We start from the raw sequence: 18,366 nt of genomic DNA on the forward strand, positions 1-18,366 counted from the left end.
TAGCCTATCTTAGCTTATTAGATCTACTCTGGACTTTCAGAAAGGGCAATACTTACTAGCGCCATGGGGACCATACAGCCGCAGTCATCGCTCAATATCAACAACCCCTTCCGGACTCGAATCCTCAACGGCCAGATTACACCACTCATGTCCATAAAATTCATCACGGGCAATGAAATCCCCATGATGTGCAAGATGGCCGGCGTCTACGCCGTCTTCATCGATATGGAGCACTCCTCCCTCGATATACGCACCATAGCCCAGCTCATTCTCGCCTGCAACTACGCGGGTGTCTCCCCCGTCGTTCGCTCGCCATCCAAATTGCACTGGCACATCAGTCGGATACTAGATGCCGGAGCTGCGGCCGTTGTGGTCCCTCATGTTGAAACGATTCAGGAAGTGAAGGATATAGTGAGGCATGCCAAGTTTGCGCCACTGGGTACCAGGGGTTGCACAAATAACCAGCCGGTGATGAATTTTCAGCACGTTCCAACAATTCTTCAGAATGCGATCCTGAATGAACAGACTATGGTTATTCCTATGATTGAGACGCCTGGGGCGGTGGATATTGCGGATGAGATTTTTGCGGTGGACGGTGTTGATGGAGTACTGGTTGGGTCGAATGATTTGTGTACGGACTTGGGGATCCCCGGAAAATACGATAATGAGCTTTACCAAGATGCTGTGAGCAAGGTTATTACTGCTGCCAACAGGGCTAACAAGCCCGTTGGTATTGGTGGAATTGGAAGCAGGTTGGATATTCTAGAGAAATGGTTTAAGATGGGAGCGACCTGGTCTTTGAGTGGTCAGGATGCTTCCATGATTCAGGCGGGCTTGAAGAAGATGAGCAAGGAATATGCGGAAATTGATGAGCGGTTGCAGAAGCAGTCTTCGGCCCAATAGACCTGCATTCTATGTACGGTATGTGCGAATATCATCCATTGTCTTCGGTTATATTTGAAAACAGTAACATTGGATCGCCGTACGCATATTCACCCAGCCCAGACTCCATACCCCAGAAAGTGCTATCCTCAAGTAAGTTGCCCCACGGGATGAGAGATGTAGAAACGGGCTGTTGCTCGTCCAGCATAGGTTCGTTGGACAACCTGTACCAACTATCTGAGGAGTGAACAAGATGCTGCTGTTGTTGAAGGTGGTCAACACCCGGTATGTCATGACTGTCAAGATCACTATTGTGGACAGCAGCTGCTTGATATTGCTCAGTAGTAATGCTCAGTTTCCCCAACACATTCACACGTAATGCTTCATAGACAGCTACATAATGAAGCGCGTCTGGTAAATCCTTTCCCATCTCTTTCAATGTTTTCTCTCCCTGTTGCAATGCCTTCGCGGCATGCATTATCGTCTCTGACTCGTTATTTGTTATCACCGATATGCAGTACATTACCGATAAGCCGGCAGTGAATAGCATCTGGAAATAACTGCGGGTGTATGTAACCTGCTTCCTTTCAAACATTGAAGAGAACTGCGTGATAGTCCTGATCGAGTACTCCAGACAAAGTGAAACCAAATCCTGCGGTGGTATATTGTTGCTATGCTTTGGCACAAGGTCGACTGCCTTGCGTACAAGGAGCAGCTTTTCCCTTATGAGAAGAAGATCATACCATTCCTGTGTCTCGTAGAGGCTCCGTGGATTTGTGAACATTGGTGCCGAGCGCCGCCACTCCTCTAGCTCCGACAATAGCTCATCTAAGCTTGCATGTATCTTTCCACTGGTAGTCATTGAATCTGTCGAAACTTGATTGGTCGCTCCAGTCGCGCGTTCAACCTTTTGTCGGAATCTCTTCTGAATCTTAGAAGTGATCTTACGCAGTCTCAGACACAGGAGGAAAACGGACATTTCAGTATTACTCTCCGGCGCAGACCCTGTGGTAGTGGCTTGACAAAATGAGTCTAAATCGGCAAATGCCCCGGAAGAATTTGCAGCGTCGATCTCTTCGTCATTCGCATCGGCTGGAAAGCAAACATGAATGTCCTCATCCGCGACGGCGGCTGGACGGTCAAGGGTAACCGAACTGTATCTATCAATCATGTAACATTCCCAGAACACCCGTCGTTGCAACTGCTCATGCAAGAAACTAATCTTGCCTTTCACTTTTCGTCGTGGGCTCTTATGCAGGCCCTGCTCGATGCACATACCAATGCACACAGTCGTAAGCTCCCATATTGATGTACCTACGACGTATGTTAGCCCATTATCGCAAATACCTCACTCATGGGCCTCGTACTGATGTGGTGATAGATACCAAATCTCACCACCAATAAAAGATCTTGTATGGCATCGATCCTCCTTGAAAAAGTGGTTCCATCCAGATGCTGCATCGCTGCAAGATAATACCCATATGGGTGATTCTTGTGCGTGCCGGACCGGTACATGCGAATGGACCCAATGGCGAGAATCATAAACGCACGAAACATATCATATTCTGACGGCCGGGGTGTCTGTTGCGCCGAGCGGTCCGCTGAAAAAACAGAATGATACAGCCGTTGCACATCCCGACGGAGCAAAAATGGATTCTGAACGTGAGACCCATTTAGACTTTCGCCTTTAGCATTCATTTAGAGCAAGTCTTAGGCACCTTTTGAGCCACTTACTAGGAGTCAAACATCTCACGTGCTTCCTCGACACTTGGGAGGGAATTCGGCTGCACCGATGTTTCCAGAATTGCCGATGACTTTGACAGGTTTTGGAGTAACTTTAGATTCTGCTCCCTCCATCTCAAATCGGTGAAAAGCAGACTCATGAAACTGATATACCGTTGTCTTAGCATTAATAGTCTATCGTGGGTCTTCTAGAGCGTCGCTCATACCTAATACCGGTTCCTTCAGTATCATTGGGAGACGTATCGAGCTCATTTCCAATTCTTCGTTCTCTGACTGTTGATGACTGCCTCATCACCGCTGGGGAGTGAAAGTCATGTGGCATTTGTGCTTCGAGACTTGATCCCGCCTGAGTATTCTCAGCACGTTGTTCTAGTTGGTATATGTACCTGTTTACGATATAAGCAAACCAGATACATCAAGCTCGCAATGATCATGGCTTACTCTCTCGAAACAGGCTCGCTGCCGTCCACACTGACTGTGTAACAGGAATAGCTGTTTTTCGTGCATGGAGTACACTTCGGTCGACCATTATCGCACTGTGAAAGCGTCTTAGTAACCCCACTATCATTTCAAATGGTTGTTGCGAGACAAACCTTCACCTTTTTCGTATAGCATGATTGACAGGCAGGAAGTCGGGGTGCTTGCTCTTTCCTACCGCCGCTGTTCATGCTGTCTGCGAGCCCAGATCAACGTTTTTATGAACCGCCTTGCCTTGTATTCCTCTCGAGGGTTGAACATTAGGGTGCAATGACAAATTCATTATACAAGACAAAATGCGGGGTGCAAATGCTTGGCTTCCCCGGATTATAACCATCAAATTCATTATGACGGTGCTCTTCACGGCTATGGCCCCTCCAAGGAATGAATTTCCCCGCATTCGGAGTATCCCCGGTTGCCCTCTTGAAGGTACTGTATTGTAACCCGATGATATGGCATCGTACATAGCAACTTTTTTCCCATTTACATTGGAATCATTGTTCTTGTACAAACATGGAGGCAGACAGTCGGACTGCTTCTGCCGCACGACGGAGACTCCAGGCCTGTGAAAGGTGCTGGAAACGCAAACAGAAAGTAACTCCGTGCGCTCTGACTGAATGTGGTAAGCTGAAATTGACAGCGAGCAGTGTGATAAATTGTTGCCAGCATGCACAGCCTGTGTGGAAGCAGGTGCCCAGTGTGGCCCTCGACGGATATCTATCGGACGCGCTCCGGACGAGGGAAACGGTTTCTCCCATGCCGCTGTGCCAAAGTGAGTGCTTCTTTATACAATTTATATAATTAGAAGAACGTAGATTAACATGCAAAGCTATGTCGAAACCCTCAAGAGAAAGGTAGGCGAGCTAGACGGACAGCATCGGCGGCAGCGCGCACGTCTGGATAGTGAGGCGTCTATTGAACTGCAAGGCTCGTCGAACATCGAAACCACTGATACAGAAAACCGAAAAGTTCCTATTCATACACCAGAGACGGGTCACACTAGCATGACAGAGCAGTCAGTACAAGCTGCAATGGGAGAAATAGGATTCCTTTCCCGGAATGCTATGGCCGAGCCGCGCTGCGAGGCTCGGGGATTTCCTCAAGCATTAGCCATGAATAACATGGTTAGAGCTGCTCTTTCTGTTTCTGGGGATAGTCCGTTTCAGTCTTCGCTCCCGTCTTATCATCGCCGAGAGCTTGTGGCTATGATGGGACCCGCTGGCCGGCTCAGCAAAGTGTTTGCTGCACCATATCTCGACAGTTTTATGAACCACATAGGTAGCACATTTCTCCACATTGATCCATTGGAGATGAGGCGATATTTTGATACATTTTTCGAAGGTGGGGGTACTGAAAATGCTGATACTCCATATCGAAATTTCAATGTTTATATGGTAGTAGCCATTGCAATGATGCTTACTTCTGAGCCTGGTATTGAGCTATTTGCAAACTCTTTGCATGGCGCAGCAATGGAAAGCTTCAACATCATTATGGAGGACAATGATAGTTTGAAGATTCTTCGCTGCATCTTTCTGGTGATTATTTATTCTATGTACAGCCCTTCCGGGGGATCGACGTGGCATCTCCTTGGTTTGGCAGTGAAAAAGTCGATATCCCTTCGACTCCATAGGGAGAAACATCATGACACTGGGATATCGTCGGAAGAATCTGACAACAGACGGAATTTCTTCTGGAGTCTTTACACACTCGATCGGTTAGTGCATGCAATTATTACCACAGTTAGAGGAGGGGTTGACAGTCGTACAGTACGGTAGGTTGCGTGTTGGATCGGCCGTTCAATGTTCAAGACGATGACATTTCACTTAACGTAAGACTCCATTCTCTTATATGCCAAGCATTATCTCAACTTAGAACAGTTTCCAATTCGGGATTCGCAAACGTCCGTGAACTTCGACTTTGGCTGTCATATGATCATGCACGCCAGGCTGATGTCGAGCATGCGAGCGTCTTCGTCTGAGCCGTCGGCTTTTCATTATGGTAATCTGTGCTATTGGAAATACACTGAAAAATCTTTCATGAGCCATGTTCATTCAAGCATTGACTTGCCAACACCCGTCATGCAACTCACATGCAGAGCCCTGATTCAGATCGTACAGCTCAGTCGCCGCACAGCATCTTGTGCTAGAGTGATAGGAAAAACTCAGAAAATTAACCAGGAGTCCTCAGAAATTTGTCAAGCATATATAAATAAGGAATACCGTCGCTTCGAGCAAAACGAGTTTGCTGGATCCTTCGTCGACGGCTTGGACTTATTCGCCGCGGGAGTGCTCACCATCTGTGTTCCATCAGCGTCATTGCTGGCAGGAAACTCCGAAGACCAAAGAATAATATCGAAATGCACTGGTTTGTTGACAAGTGTAGGTGGACGCTTCTCGTCATTCAAGGTACTTCCTAGGGTTCTTTGGGCTATGTCGACCGTGGCTTCTCATGGGACATCAAGTGACCAGGTGGGATCAATAGCAATCCGTTTCCATCCCATTACTGACTTTGAGACAGATACTCGAAGATCTCCCGGATATTATACCAGATGCAATACAAGATACCATCGAGGAGTTTTGCCGACGATGTGCGGAGACGTAGGGTTCCGGAGCCGGGAATCCGTCGGACGGAATCCGGTCCGATAGACTCTATATGTAGTACCAAGTCAGTCTTCTAATTATGTGAACTCTTGTTGGAATACAGTCGATTTTTTATGTCAGAACTTGAGAATCTGCAAGTATGGCGCTCGGAGTCGTCGAAGTACCCCGCTCGGTCGCCCGGTTGGCTCCAAGCCCTAAGCCCACGGTCTACGCCCTCGACAGCTTCCCTACTCGGTCTATCGAACATGCGAAAAATCTATTCAACCTCATTCAACCTCATGATGAAGAGTTTAAGAACTGGCGCCAAAATGCTCGAGCCCTCTTGATCCGAGGCTCCTACATCACGGCCGATGACATCGCCAGCTGCCCAAACCTCGTCGCCATCGGCAAACACGGTGTTGGTATCGACAAGATTGACCAAGATGCATGTAAGAGGAGAGGTATCAAGATTCTCAATACGCCTGGCGCCAATGCACGCGACGTTGCCGAGCTTGTCGCTGCCCTGGCTTTGTCTGTTGCTAGGGGAATTCGATCAATCACTACCCGGCAGATGTTCAAGCCTGTGCCCAAGGAGACCTGTAATGGGCTGGTACTGTATCAAAGGACAGTTGGAATTATTGGAATGGGTAACATTGGACGTACGGTAGCGGAGATCTTTCGTGGTGGGTTTGATGCTGAGATTGTTGCCTACGATGCGTATATGCCCGACGACGCTTGGTCGCATATTCCACATGTTCGAGCAAGGAGCGCCGACGAGGTGCTTGTCAGCGCTGATGTGCTCTCGATTCATGTACCCTTGACTCAAGAAACGCGAGGCATGATTTCCTACCGGCAGATTCTGACTATGAAGCCGGACGCTATCCTGATCAATGCCGCTCGGGGTGGGATTGTCAATGAGGCTGATCTTATAAAAGCTTTGTCGGAGGGACGGCTATGGGGTGCAGGCCTTGACTGCCATGAACAAGAGCCTCCAAGTCATGAGAAGTATGGGGAACTATGGAAGAACTTGAATGTGATTAGCACGCCACACATCGGGGCAGCGACTTCTCGAGCGCAATTGGCAAGCGCCATGGCTGCAGTGGACAATCTGTATAGCTACTTGTCAAATTTGTGATATGTTCAGAGCTAGGTACAACTTTCATGTTTTAGTTTTCGCCATCTTTGCTTCGGGAACTCCCCTACAATGCCACTGCACATATTGCACATTTCCCTCCATACTGTCCGTGATAAACAAGGTCTTGCCATCTGGTCCTCCAAAAGTACAATTAGTCAAGTTTTTACCTCCTCCTCGGGCGGTCGCAATTCTTGCTTTCGGAATCCCGTCTGCATCTACAACAAACACCGAACCTAGACTCGGATGACATATGAATAGATTCCCCTCTTCATCAACAGCCAATCCATCAGGCCCCGCACAGCCAAAAGACTGGAAGAATAATCCAGCCTTAGTTGTTGTCCCATCTGCGTGAAGAGGAAGTCGCCATACAGCGTTGGACCGGGTCATGGCGACATATAGAAAGCGTTCATCCGGCGAGAGAGCTAGTCCGTTTGGAGAAATGCCGTTGGAGACCAGGCAGTCAAGCTTGCCGGTAGGCGAGAGCCGATAAACGCATCCGGTTTGTTCTGTCATCCCTGTCTGTCCTTGGTCCGTAAAGTAGACGTCGTGTGTAGATGAGACAATCAAATCATTGGGACCTTTGAACCGTTCGAGATTCCGGCGGGTGAGTAGAGGCGATATGGAGTTTGTGGATGGATTGAAGAGCAAGAGTCCCTATACATACTCTATTTAGTAGCACATTGACACAATATACGAAAGGCATACGTACTTGTTTATAGTCCGCAACCACAAGACATCCGTCCTTCCTCACGGCAAGACCATTGGGCTCGCCATCCCACCGCGCACATTCCGTTACCTGTCTTGCAACGTTCACTTTGAGAATCCTGCCATATGGCACATCAACAAGGTAGAGATCCCCATTGGTAACATATGTTGGACCCTCCAGGAAGATTTCAGAGGTAGGGACGGCCGATCCGCCACGCCATTCCGTTGGTTGGCCGGTGCATCGAAGGGTGTTTGGAATGCGGACATAGATTTTCGCCTGGATGACCGGGGGGACGGGGTAGAAATTCATCGCTTCCGATGATGCAATACTCCGTTGTCCTATAGAGAACTGAAGACCCATGCATTGAACGCTCATAGCAATATATACAGCGTATCGGACGGATACATCGGAAAATTTCCGGGGAGCTTGTGACCTGCAAGGAAGTGTTGCGGAGTAGGAACAACACACGCATGAGTATATATCGTACGGAACGGCAAGAGACAACAAGACTTAGATTGCTTTACAGGCAACGACAGAATGGGACGTATCAGGGAGGCCAGGCAAGCTATCCAAAACTCCCCCAAGGGCATCTTCAATGGCTATGTTTTGATGTGCACATGTATCTTTGCGCTGTCCGGGGTATCGAAAGGATTTGACGAGGGTGAGAGAGACAAAACCAACACAACGATTGCGTCTAACTGGTTTTGATAGGAAATATTGCCTCGATAGTCACACAATCATATTTCATGGCCAAATTTGGACTTGGCAGCCAAACGGAGGATGAATATGCCAATACAAAAGGATGGCTTGTATCCATATCGACTGCTGGTGCTGTCTTTGGATGCCTTGGAGTGAGTCAATTTTTTTCTCCTGGTTGTTGCAAGATGCATATTAATCCATCTTACACAGTGCTCTCCCATCAACGACAGGTTCGGTCGACGATGGGCACTCCGGATAGCGACCGTCATATACATAGCCGGAATCCTAGGCCAAGGCCTATGCAATGGGAGCCTCTCCGGCCTTTATGCATCCCGTTTCATCTCGGGCCTTGGTATGGGACCTTTGACGATCGTACCGCCGGTATATATCACAGAGGTATTAATTCACTCACTCTTCTGAGATCCTCATACTTACATAGCCCTCTCATAGATCTCGCCTAGAGCGATACGTGGACTCCTTACACTTTTGTATGCATCCTGTCAGCAGCTAGGCGTAGTATTGGGTTTCTTCATAAACTACGGGATCACCCGACAATATGCCGGGATTGACAAGCAATGGATGCTTCCTACACTGCTCCAACTTGCTCCTGCAGTCACCTGGGGCTTTGGAAGCTTTTTATGCTCAGAGTCCCCTCGCTGGTTACTATCTAAAGGCAAACGAGAAGAAGCAACTATGACCATGTCCAAACTGCGACGCTTACCGCACGATCACTCAGCGATTCAAGCTGAACTGGCGGGCATGGACGCCCAGATATTGCACGAGATGGAGGCAGTCAGCGACGCAACCATGTGGGATCTTCTGAAAGAAACCTTTGTTCCCGTTGAGAATCGTCGTCGATTCTTCCTGATCTTCATGGCTACGATTTTCTCGCAATGGTCCGGAGCTAATGCCATCACGCAATACTCGCCAACCATCTTTGGGTATCTAGGTATTAGCGGCGACGAATCCACGTTTCTGGCTACTGGAATATACGGCGTAGTGAAATTCGTCAGCACACTGGCCTTTGCTCTATTCATTGTGGACATTATCGGCCGAAGACAATCTCTACTCACCGGGATCAGCCTCCAATTAGCAACCCTGATATTCGTTGGTGCCTATCTGGGCGTCACTAAGGACATGGCCATTGCTGAAATCGAGGCAACACGCAGCGCCTCAAGAGCGTCAGTCGCCGCCATCGTGGCTATTTTCCTCCACGCAGTAGCATGGAGCATCGGCTGGTTTAGCATCCCCTACTTGGTCGGGTCGGAAGTGTTTCCAGTTCGAATCCGGTCGTTGAACGTTTCCATATCGATGGCCTTTCATTGGGCGTTTTATTTTGCTTGTTCGCGTGCAATGCCTAGTCTTTTAGCTGGGACGCAGAAATGGGGCGCGTTTGCGTTTTTTGCGTCGATCTGCTTGATATCGTTTGTTTATGTGTACTTTGCTATGCCGGTAAGTTTCCATTCCATGAAAAGTCGGGTGAATTGCACGTTAACCATCAATAGGATACCACAGGGAGGTCGCTCGAAGACTTGGATAATCTCTTCCAGCGACCATGGTACTCTGTGTACAAGGTGGCTTACCCACCCGCTTATGATGACCAGACGAAGGGGAACTCAGAGAACGAGGAACAGGATTAAAGGGTCCAATATGTATAGTCACTCTTGAGCAATACTGCAGCTTCTTTTTTTTTTTTTTTGCCTATCTAGAGTTAAGCTCGATGGTGACGACATTTCCCATCAACCACTGCTTTGCACCGACAGTCAAAAAGCAGCTCACCTCCAATCTCACCAACACCCTTCAACCACCTCAAAGAGCAAACATGGCAAACACGCCTAAGCTTGATGATCTGCTTTCATGTCACAAAGACCGTAATTCCACGACCAAAGCAGCAAAAACTATGTATGGATCCTCCCGTGGATCTCTGAAATACCAGACAACAGGCTTGTAGTCAGTAGAATGGTGGTCTTCAACTTTAGCGATCAGCTCATAGCTTGAATCACCTATTGTAGACTAAGTATCTCAATTTGAAATCGGTCAGCGGATGGGGTCATCGGTTTCGAGCTTGATGATAGTCCCGGGTGTGACTATCTCGCCAGTCTGCTATCAACATGGACTGCTGACATAGTAGACGCTGTTGGTAGTGTGCAGCCATGCAGGATATCAGGGATAGGTAGGTGTCTGGTTGGTTGCTAATATATAGACGTTGGCGTCATGTGTTGACCGCAATTTATAAAACGGAGCAAGGAGCCCTCCGCTGGCGAGTTTTGACTGAGCCGAGAGGAACGGTCCATACGGACTCCTGCTTTCCAGTCCCATCCCAAACAGATTCTTGGGCCTCGGAGTCTATCTCTTAGGCGGACTGAATCCAACCCACAGATAATCAACATGAGACCAAGAACACCCTAAACTCCTTGCAGCCCGAGGTCCCTCGCTCCTGCACCGAGCTCTCCTCCTCATCCTCCGTTTCAGGATCGTCGTTATCAAGGTCTTAACTCGGCGCCGCAAGAGATCGTTCCGGCGTGAGGTGTTCTGCACACAGGTTTATAGATGTTAGTTCTCATTGAGTTGACGGAGTGACTGCGACCGACATAACAATTGTCGTATATGAGCAGCACGTATCTCAGACCGACTGCTGCGGTACTGTTAGAATCATGGAAACAAGGTCAAGAAAGTCATGCTTACTTGTTTTTTAAGGACCGTCTTGCCTTCCAGGCTTGAGATACGCTGACGATATATGTACTGTAGAGGGTATATAAATACAAGTAGATGAAGAGTGTATACAAAGAGGACAGAGACAAGGGAATGACCTAATAAGTACGACCAGTGAATGTTCCAGAAGCGTTCCTATACCAGTTCAAAGCCGTCCTGTTTGCACAAGGTCTCAGCAGTATATATACTAGGATCAAGATGAATAGCCTCAAATGGCCCAAAAGAGGAAAGATCCGATCGGCACGCACTAAGCCTAACCGAGAACCTTCTCCCAGGCTCAGACTTCACTTCGTCTTTACATTACCACTACTCTCTCGAGCTCTTCTCTTCCTACTCCATATACAGTTCACCATTACTCTTTTGGGATTCAATAATTGATTCTCGGCACTCGTGGACAGAACCGTAATGGACTGCGGTTGGAGCCGCCCTCCTCCACCAGCAAGATGAGCAGCAGCACCACCGGCAACGACAAGGACTTCCGCGAGCAGCTGGGCAAGTTTCGCTTGGACAACATCGCCAGTTCGCTTCCGCGTCCCCCTCCCCCTCCCTCTGCCAGTCCGGCCAATCCTCTTCCCCCGTCCTCCCACCCGCTGGCTGACCAACAACCGCTTCCCGAATTGGTCCGTGGTAGCAGCAGCCTCATTCCCGATCCTCCTGCGAATACCACCACCACTACACAGAATGTCCCGATTACTTCTTACCACCAGAGCCCGTCCTCGTCCGTGTCCGCCGCGTCGGTAGCCCGCAGCAAACGCGTCTCAACCGCCTGCGATTTCTGTCGCAAACGAAAGAAGAAATGCGACTTTCGTTACCCGAACTGCTCAGCCTGTACCCGGGCTGGTGTCCGTTGCACCATTCCCCCTCCCGGTCCCCAGGTCGCCAATGCGTCCGTGCCCCGCGATCAGCTGGAGAACCTGCAGAAACGCGTGCAATGGCTGGAGGACATCGTGCGCCGCAAGACGGGTATCACCGCCGCGGAACTGGCCACCGGCAGCTCTGTGGATGGTGAGGGGGATCCCGACTGGTGGTACCAGGTGCCTGCCATGGTGGCCACGGGGGATACGCGACCTGCGACCGCGGGGGCGTCCGTGTCGAGTCCGTCTACAACACATACACCCAGTGCAGCCGAGGGGTCGTCGACAGGAGGGCCAACGGTGTCGGAGTCGCTTGGTACGGGGCTGCCCAACGTGGGTGAGATCTTTCGCGACCAGCTGGAGCACCGACGGCCATCAGTCGCGCGGCCTCTGGCGTCCTCCCCGCGGGTGCTCAAGCTCCCCTCGTTGGAGGAAGCAGAAAAGGTGGCGGGTAACTACTTTGATAGCATGGGATACCAGTATCCGTTTCTGCATCGTGTGGAATTTCTGAGCCAGTTGCGACGGCTCTACAGCGGCGAGGTGCCGTCGCCAGAGTTTCACTACTCATATCACATTACGATCGCGATCGCGCTGTTGATCAAGTCTGCAGACGATACGCAGACGGCCGAATTTTATCGGGCCAGCCAGGAAACGCTGCCGTTGGCGTTGCAGAACGAAGATCTACCTGCTGTGCGAGCGTTGTTGAGCCTTGCGCTGTACACCCTGTTTGCGACCACGGGACCAAGTGTTTGGCATGTGTTGGGAAGCACAATGCGTTTGGCCACGAGCTTGGGATTACACAAGGCACGTCCGTCGGCTAATGTGGTGGAAGAAGAAATGTCAAAGCGGGCGTTCTGGAGCTTGTACAATCTCGATCGTCTTATTGCAGTCACTCTGGGTCGACCTTTGGGCATCGCAGACGAGGACATTACCGTTGATCTCCCTCGCGAATTCAATGATGACTGGACGGAGGCCCCTGGGGCCAGTGCGATGACGATTCCGCTGCAGGTGGTGCGACTGCGACGGATATTCTCGCGCATTTATCGCTATTGTACGTCTCCTTGACCCATATCAGTGAACGTTTCTAACAATGCAGTGTACAACAATCAACCCCCTCCATCGACGCACGAAGTTATCATGACCCTGAGCCATTTTCGTCATGAGGTGGATGAATGGCGAATGCAAGCACCAGTCTACCCCACGGCCCTTTTATACTCGACCAGCTACTACGATTACCTATACTACACGACCCTGCTGTTGATGTATCGACCCAGCCCGCGCAATCCAACGTCCGACGCAACGAGTATCATCAGCTGCGGCGATTCGAGCATACAAGTGATCCGGTCATACTGGGATAGCTATTCGGTGGGCAAGATCAAGTGGATCTGGTTGACGCTGAGCCAGCTCTACTTTGCGGGAATTACCATTCTGTGGGGCCTCGAGCAGAACTCGCGCGCGTTCCGACAAGGCCAACCGCCGTTATGGCAGCCAGATGAGCAGATGATGCGTCGCGCAATTCAAGCGGTGATTGTTTTGCTCGAGCAATTTGGCAAGCGACGGCCTGGAGTAGACAGATTGGCGGAGACGTTTCGACACCAGAGCACGATGATTTTCAGCCAGATTGCGTATCAGCAACAGCAGCAGCAGGTACAACAACACCAGCAACAACAGGCGGTGCAGCAGCAACATTACCAACTACAAGCAGCACCAACGCCTCCGCCGCCACGGTTGACCGTACCATTAGCACCACCGCCATCGACAGTGCCGTTAGCACCGGTACTGGATGATGTACTCTTGGTGGATGGAACAGGGAATACCGTAATTGATCCGCAACTGGCAGAGCAGTTGTTTTATTCGTATGATTGGTTTCAGGAGGAGATGGCGACGTACTACACTTTGTAAACTTGTTTGGTGTACTTTTTATTTATATACCATGCAGTTATGATACCCTCCTTAGTTCTGTTTTGTGCCCGGGAATCAAGGTATGATTATGATATTTACATTATTGTATGTACATGCAAGCAACGCTTTTGGTGCTATGTTAATGCCAGACTTCCGGCCCAAAGAACCCCCGTTCAGGTAGGCCCTTCCACGGCGTGCCCTTTCCATCGGCCGTGTTGCTGTACACTGTGTTTCCCCACCAACTCAGCGAGCCGGCCGGCAGGGTAATGCAGAAGAAGATGATAACCGTCGCGACAGCAACGCCACAGTCGAGAGCTGCTGACAGCACGTAATCTACTTTATTAGCAACTCCAGTCAGGAAAGTAGGCAGCAAAGGGGACATACTATACTTCGACCACCAAGCCGGCTTCCGCATCTTCAACCACCCATTAAAGATCACATTAATCAGCCACCAACTCGAAAAGCTAATCCCCGTCGCCGGCGGAACAAGACTCATCGCCCCGAACGCCACGGGCCAAGAGAGGTAGTTGAGACTCTTCCACTTCCGCCCAAGCAAATACGTGATGACAACAACCACCGGCCCAACGAGGAAAAACCATAGCAGATTCCCGTAGATCTGGCCAGGCGAGAAGTTCCGCCCGGGACCGAGCGCCCCCCAGATCAATGAGGACGAGTATGTTACTCGCCCGTGCGGACAGGTGAACCCACCCGAGGCGTCGGACGTGCACACGCCGTCGATGCGGGTGATCATGAACACCGTCACGCCGCACTGCACCACCGCACCGATGAGCGTTGCCAGGCCTTGCGTCAGGAACACCGTCCGCGGCGCGATGTGTAGGTAATGCCCTAGTTTCATGTCAGCCATGAACTCCAGCCCCTGCGAGACGGCGACGTAGCCGTAGAATTTAAATGCCATGTTGGCGACCGGCCGGCCGAGGAACGCGTAGCCGCCGATGAACTCGGTCAGGAGGTTGAGCTGGTTGCTGCTGATGTTGGTTACTGCTTTGATGATCCCCACGGGGACGATGTAGAGCATGGGGAGCACGTAGGCGACCACCACGGCCCAGGCGGGGAGACCCGTGTGCCAGACTTCGTTGGTCACGATGGACAGCACGAACATGAGGATTGTGATCGCGACGAACCACCACCACGGCACGTCGCGGTAGGCGGCGATTAGCCGCGCGTGAATGTCTTTCTTGTTGCGGCCGCGCCATTGATCCCAGAGGTCTTTGCCGTGGTACAGGGCGATGTGCACGAAGATGCCGGTTAGGTTGGCGAATGCAACGCCGTATGTCAATGCGTAGCCGGCTGGGAGGAACATGGGGGAGTAATTCCGGTAGGCTTCTTGGTCGATTGTGCCGGAGTGGGTCATCACGCGGCTCGTATTGTACGAGTTGCCGGTGTTGTCGAACGTGTTTGAGTTGAGCATCGGCAGATACGCCGAGTACCAAGTGTTGGTGTAGTAGAGGATCGGGCAGATGAGCCAGAAGAACAGCGCGAACGAGCCCATCACGTTCAACCCGGCCCAGAAGGGTACCAGGAGCGGGCTCTGGTTCGCGTAGACCACCTGCGCCCAGTCGAATGTCAACACGGACATGCCCAGCCCAGTCTGCTGGCCGAACAGCTGGTTGACAACCACATTGTTCGGCACGATCCAGCAGATGAAGCTAAACGTGCTCAGCCCGGTGAAGAGATACCCCGGCGCAAAGTACCATACCCCTCCCACGATAAAGACAATCAGGAAAAACCGCAGCCGCGAGATACGCCACCCATCCGCTAGTGTGTTCGCCTTGGAATGCAGCGTCTGCAGCAGCGCCGCATTAGACAACACCTGCGGCCAGATCATCGTCGCGGGCCCAACGAGCCACCGCGCCGCCATCCCCGCCAATCCAAACCCGAACAGCTGCGTCGTGATGCACAGCAGGATCTCGAACCCGCCCTGCGACGGGAAATTGTAGAACTTGACCATTGCCTCGATGACCTGCGTCGCGGCAGCCGAGCCGAACGACACGTTGGCCATGATCGTGATCAGTGCATGCTCTTTGATGTTGAAGTGTCGGTCCGGATTCCACCAGCCCACGGGGAGCCATTTTGCCCATGCGCAGCCGACGGGGAAGGCGAGGAGTTGGGCGACCAGCGCGCTGATGGTGACACTGGGTTGGCGCAGACTGAAGAACTGGTTGAGACCGCTTCCTACCTGTCTCTCTTTGTTAGCTTTGTCTTGTCCTACCGTCCTACCGGATCGCGATTGCGACGGGCAACGCACAATGGTAAAAATAACACCGATTGTCCACATGCGGACGGTGTTCACCGGAAGGGTCACATTATCGACGGGCTGCACGACGGCGCGCACCTCGGGAAACGGAGAGTCACTCGCTTCGTAGGGGAGAATGCGCCGGGCATCGCCATCGCTTAGGATTTCGATTTCGGAGGAGTTGGCCTCGTAGGGAGGGTCCTATATCGTTTCGGCCAGTGTGAGCAAGCAGTGCGATCCAATGGGTGCCCGGCCAGGCAGCACGTCAGGCATGACAGGCGGCAGCAGCTCGTATACTAGACCGAAAGCGAATGTTTCTAGAATAGGAAAAAAGAATGAACCCACCTGCACGCTGTGCTGGTGTTTTTTTTCTTTACCGGACAGCGAGTCGGCATCGGGCATGGCGGCTGGAGCCGGTGTCGTGTATTTGTATGTGCGTGTGCCTGTATATGTAATTGCTGTGTATCTGTCTGAGTGTCTGTCTGTGCATCAATATCTGGGCATGTTAGTATGTACAAGTGCTGATGCAAAGTGTTAGCCCCGAATGTGAGTTTGAAAGATGAGGCAAAAGGAGTCTGGACAAAGTACAACTCCGCAAGAGTTTGCAATTACCTACAAAGTACATACACTACTACACGACTATGATATCTATGCCTCGGCACTATACTCGTACAAGTACAAGCAACCCCCTACCTACTCTTACATCTGTACTCCGTACATATACTCGTCGGCTTCAAGCGATATTCAAGCATATCAAGCTGACGACTCCTCTGCCACTGTCGCGGCTCATGCCGACCGTCGGATCTGGGCGCTTCTCTCCGACAAGATTGGTGTATATCCTCCGGCTGCACAGTAAGCCACATCCAACAACAGACGAGAACACGAATCTTCCGCTGTTAGAGAGTATCCCGATCGTCCAGCCCTCATGCCAAACTCTTCTATGTCCGTGTCAGAGATCGGTAGAGAGCGGGTTGAGCCGTTGGCCGCATCCGAGTTTGCCTCTAGATGACTCGTTGATCAAGTTATAAAATCTGGTTCTCCCCGGCTTCCAGAATTTGAACACTAAACCAGAGAAAGCGCATCATGGGCGAGTCGCATCTCGAGCATACTCCTTCCCTCCCCTTTGCCCAGCGCCCTATTGTCATTCTTGGGGCTGGTATCATCGGGTGTACCACTGCCCGGCAGTTGTTGTTGAACGGGTTCCCCGTGGTTCTAGTGGCGGAGTATCTCCCAGGAGACCAGAACATCCATTATGCTTCGGCTTGGGCTGGTGCAGCATGGCATGCCGCCGGGGGTATCAGTCCGGAGCAGCGATACTTCCAGGCTGTTACTCATCGCCACTTGCTGAAGATGGCCCAGGAGGATCCGACATCGGGGGTGTGTATAGTTGATACACGGGAACTCCTCGAGCAGGCTCCGCCGGAGAATTCTTCGTTATGGGGGCAGCATGTTGTGTCCAAGGTATGAGTCTTGGATAGTCGGATATTCCAGATACTAACAAGTGTAGTTCCGTCATCTCAAAAAAGACGAATTCCCCTCGCATTTCAACTGCGGTTGGGCCTACGATACCCTCGTCACCGATCCAACATTACACATGCCCTATCTCGGAAAGCAAATCACGGAACGTGGAGGGCAGTTCATTCGCAAGAAGGTCAACTCCTTGCAAGACCTGTACCAAATGTTCCCCGAATCCAGCATCTTCATCAACGCCAGTGGCATTGGGAGTAAAGAGTTGGACGACGTCAAGGACGACAAGTGCTTTCCCGAACGCGGTCAGAATGTGTTCTACAAGACCGACAAGTGCCATATGATGTATTTCCGGAATGGCAAGCAATATACATATGTGATTCCCCGTCCGATGTCCAAGGGTGTTGTCCTTGGGGGTGTCAAACAGCAGGACAATCTGTATGTCTCTTTAAGCCGTGATAATGTTTCATTGCTAACACGTTTTAGCTCCCCCGAAGTCGATATGGCAATTGCCCAAGACGAAATCTCCCGCGCTCACATCCTGGCACCCGAAATTGTACCAGAGAATCCTCCGGAAGACAGCATCAGCCACATCATTGGCATCCGTCCTTCGAGACAGGGTGGTTTCCGGTTAGACTGCGAGAAGGTCGGACAGCGCACTATCCTGTCCGCGTATGGATTTGGTGGTGGTGGATATGCATTCTCGTATGGAGTGGCCGATGCTCTGTCCAAGATGGTTGAGAGGGCCGAACGGGAGAATGTGATTCTGTGATTTTTATTTTGAGGAGTTTGGATGAGCGAGTTACGATATGATACCATATTCTATGATTCAATATTATTCTACTATTCTATTTCATTCTACAATACTCCTTTATGTATAAATTATGATGCCTTAGGCAGATATCTTTATCACACAACCAACAACTTCAATGACAACTACACAACTACACACAACT

At 50.7% G+C, this 18,366-nt stretch overlaps 8 protein-coding genes across 8 annotated transcripts; 5 read left to right on the forward strand and 3 right to left on the reverse strand.

Moving 5' to 3' along the window:
- Positions 1-63: 63 nt before the first annotated feature.
- On the forward strand, positions 64-903 carry ACHE_80789S (HpcH/HpaI aldolase family protein; the record flags this gene model as incomplete). The annotated part of the gene is made up of 1 exon (XM_043284199.1): positions 64-903. One exon carries the CDS (start codon positions 64-66, stop codon positions 901-903), a length of 840 nt encoding a protein of 279 aa, XP_043141402.1.
- A 31-nt stretch (positions 904-934) lies between these two features.
- On the reverse strand, positions 935-2,238 carry ACHE_80790A (fungal specific transcription factor domain-containing protein; the record flags this gene model as incomplete). The annotated part of the gene is made up of 2 exons (XM_043284200.1): positions 935-2,196; positions 2,235-2,238. The coding sequence occupies 2 exons, from the start codon at positions 2,236-2,238 to the stop codon at positions 935-937; spliced, it is 1,266 nt and encodes a 421-aa protein (XP_043141403.1).
- Positions 2,239-5,841: 3,603 nt separating this feature from the next.
- Positions 5,842-6,816, forward strand: ACHE_80791S (uncharacterized protein; the record flags this gene model as incomplete). The annotated part of the gene is made up of 1 exon (XM_043284201.1): positions 5,842-6,816. The coding sequence occupies one exon, from the start codon at positions 5,842-5,844 to the stop codon at positions 6,814-6,816; it is 975 nt and encodes a 324-aa protein (XP_043141404.1).
- A 24-nt stretch (positions 6,817-6,840) lies between these two features.
- ACHE_80792A (SMP-30/gluconolactonase/LRE family protein) lies at positions 6,841-7,831 on the reverse strand (the record flags this gene model as incomplete). Its single annotated transcript, XM_043284202.1, has 2 exons — positions 6,841-7,470; positions 7,526-7,831. The coding sequence occupies 2 exons, from the start codon at positions 7,829-7,831 to the stop codon at positions 6,841-6,843; spliced, it is 936 nt and encodes a 311-aa protein (XP_043141405.1).
- A 1,083-nt stretch (positions 7,832-8,914) lies between these two features.
- ACHE_80793S (uncharacterized protein) lies at positions 8,915-9,861 on the forward strand (the record flags this gene model as incomplete). The annotated part of the gene is made up of 2 exons (XM_043284203.1): positions 8,915-9,673; positions 9,727-9,861. The coding sequence occupies 2 exons, from the start codon at positions 8,915-8,917 to the stop codon at positions 9,859-9,861; spliced, it is 894 nt and encodes a 297-aa protein (XP_043141406.1).
- Positions 9,862-11,376: 1,515 nt separating this feature from the next.
- On the forward strand, positions 11,377-13,689 carry ACHE_80795S (uncharacterized protein; the record flags this gene model as incomplete). Its single annotated transcript, XM_043284204.1, has 2 exons — positions 11,377-12,838; positions 12,884-13,689. 2 exons carry the CDS (start codon positions 11,377-11,379, stop codon positions 13,687-13,689), a joined length of 2,268 nt encoding a protein of 755 aa, XP_043141407.1.
- A 139-nt stretch (positions 13,690-13,828) lies between these two features.
- optF (small oligopeptide transporter, OPT family) lies at positions 13,829-16,345 on the reverse strand (the record flags this gene model as incomplete). Its single annotated transcript, XM_043284205.1, has 4 exons — positions 13,829-14,022; positions 14,074-15,886; positions 15,956-16,144; positions 16,289-16,345. 4 exons carry the CDS (start codon positions 16,343-16,345, stop codon positions 13,829-13,831), a joined length of 2,253 nt encoding a protein of 750 aa, XP_043141408.1.
- A 681-nt stretch (positions 16,346-17,026) lies between these two features.
- On the forward strand, positions 17,027-18,182 carry ACHE_80796S (FAD-dependent oxidoreductase; the record flags this gene model as incomplete). The annotated part of the gene is made up of 3 exons (XM_043284206.1): positions 17,027-17,404; positions 17,451-17,848; positions 17,897-18,182. The coding sequence occupies 3 exons, from the start codon at positions 17,027-17,029 to the stop codon at positions 18,180-18,182; spliced, it is 1,062 nt and encodes a 353-aa protein (XP_043141409.1).
- Between the last annotated feature and the right edge of the window lie 184 nt (positions 18,183-18,366).

The sequence above is a fragment of the Aspergillus chevalieri genome, chromosome 8 (assembly GCF_016861735.1).
Source record: "Aspergillus chevalieri M1 DNA, chromosome 8, nearly complete sequence".
In the NCBI taxonomy this organism is placed as follows: domain Eukaryota; kingdom Fungi; phylum Ascomycota; class Eurotiomycetes; order Eurotiales; family Aspergillaceae; genus Aspergillus; species Aspergillus chevalieri.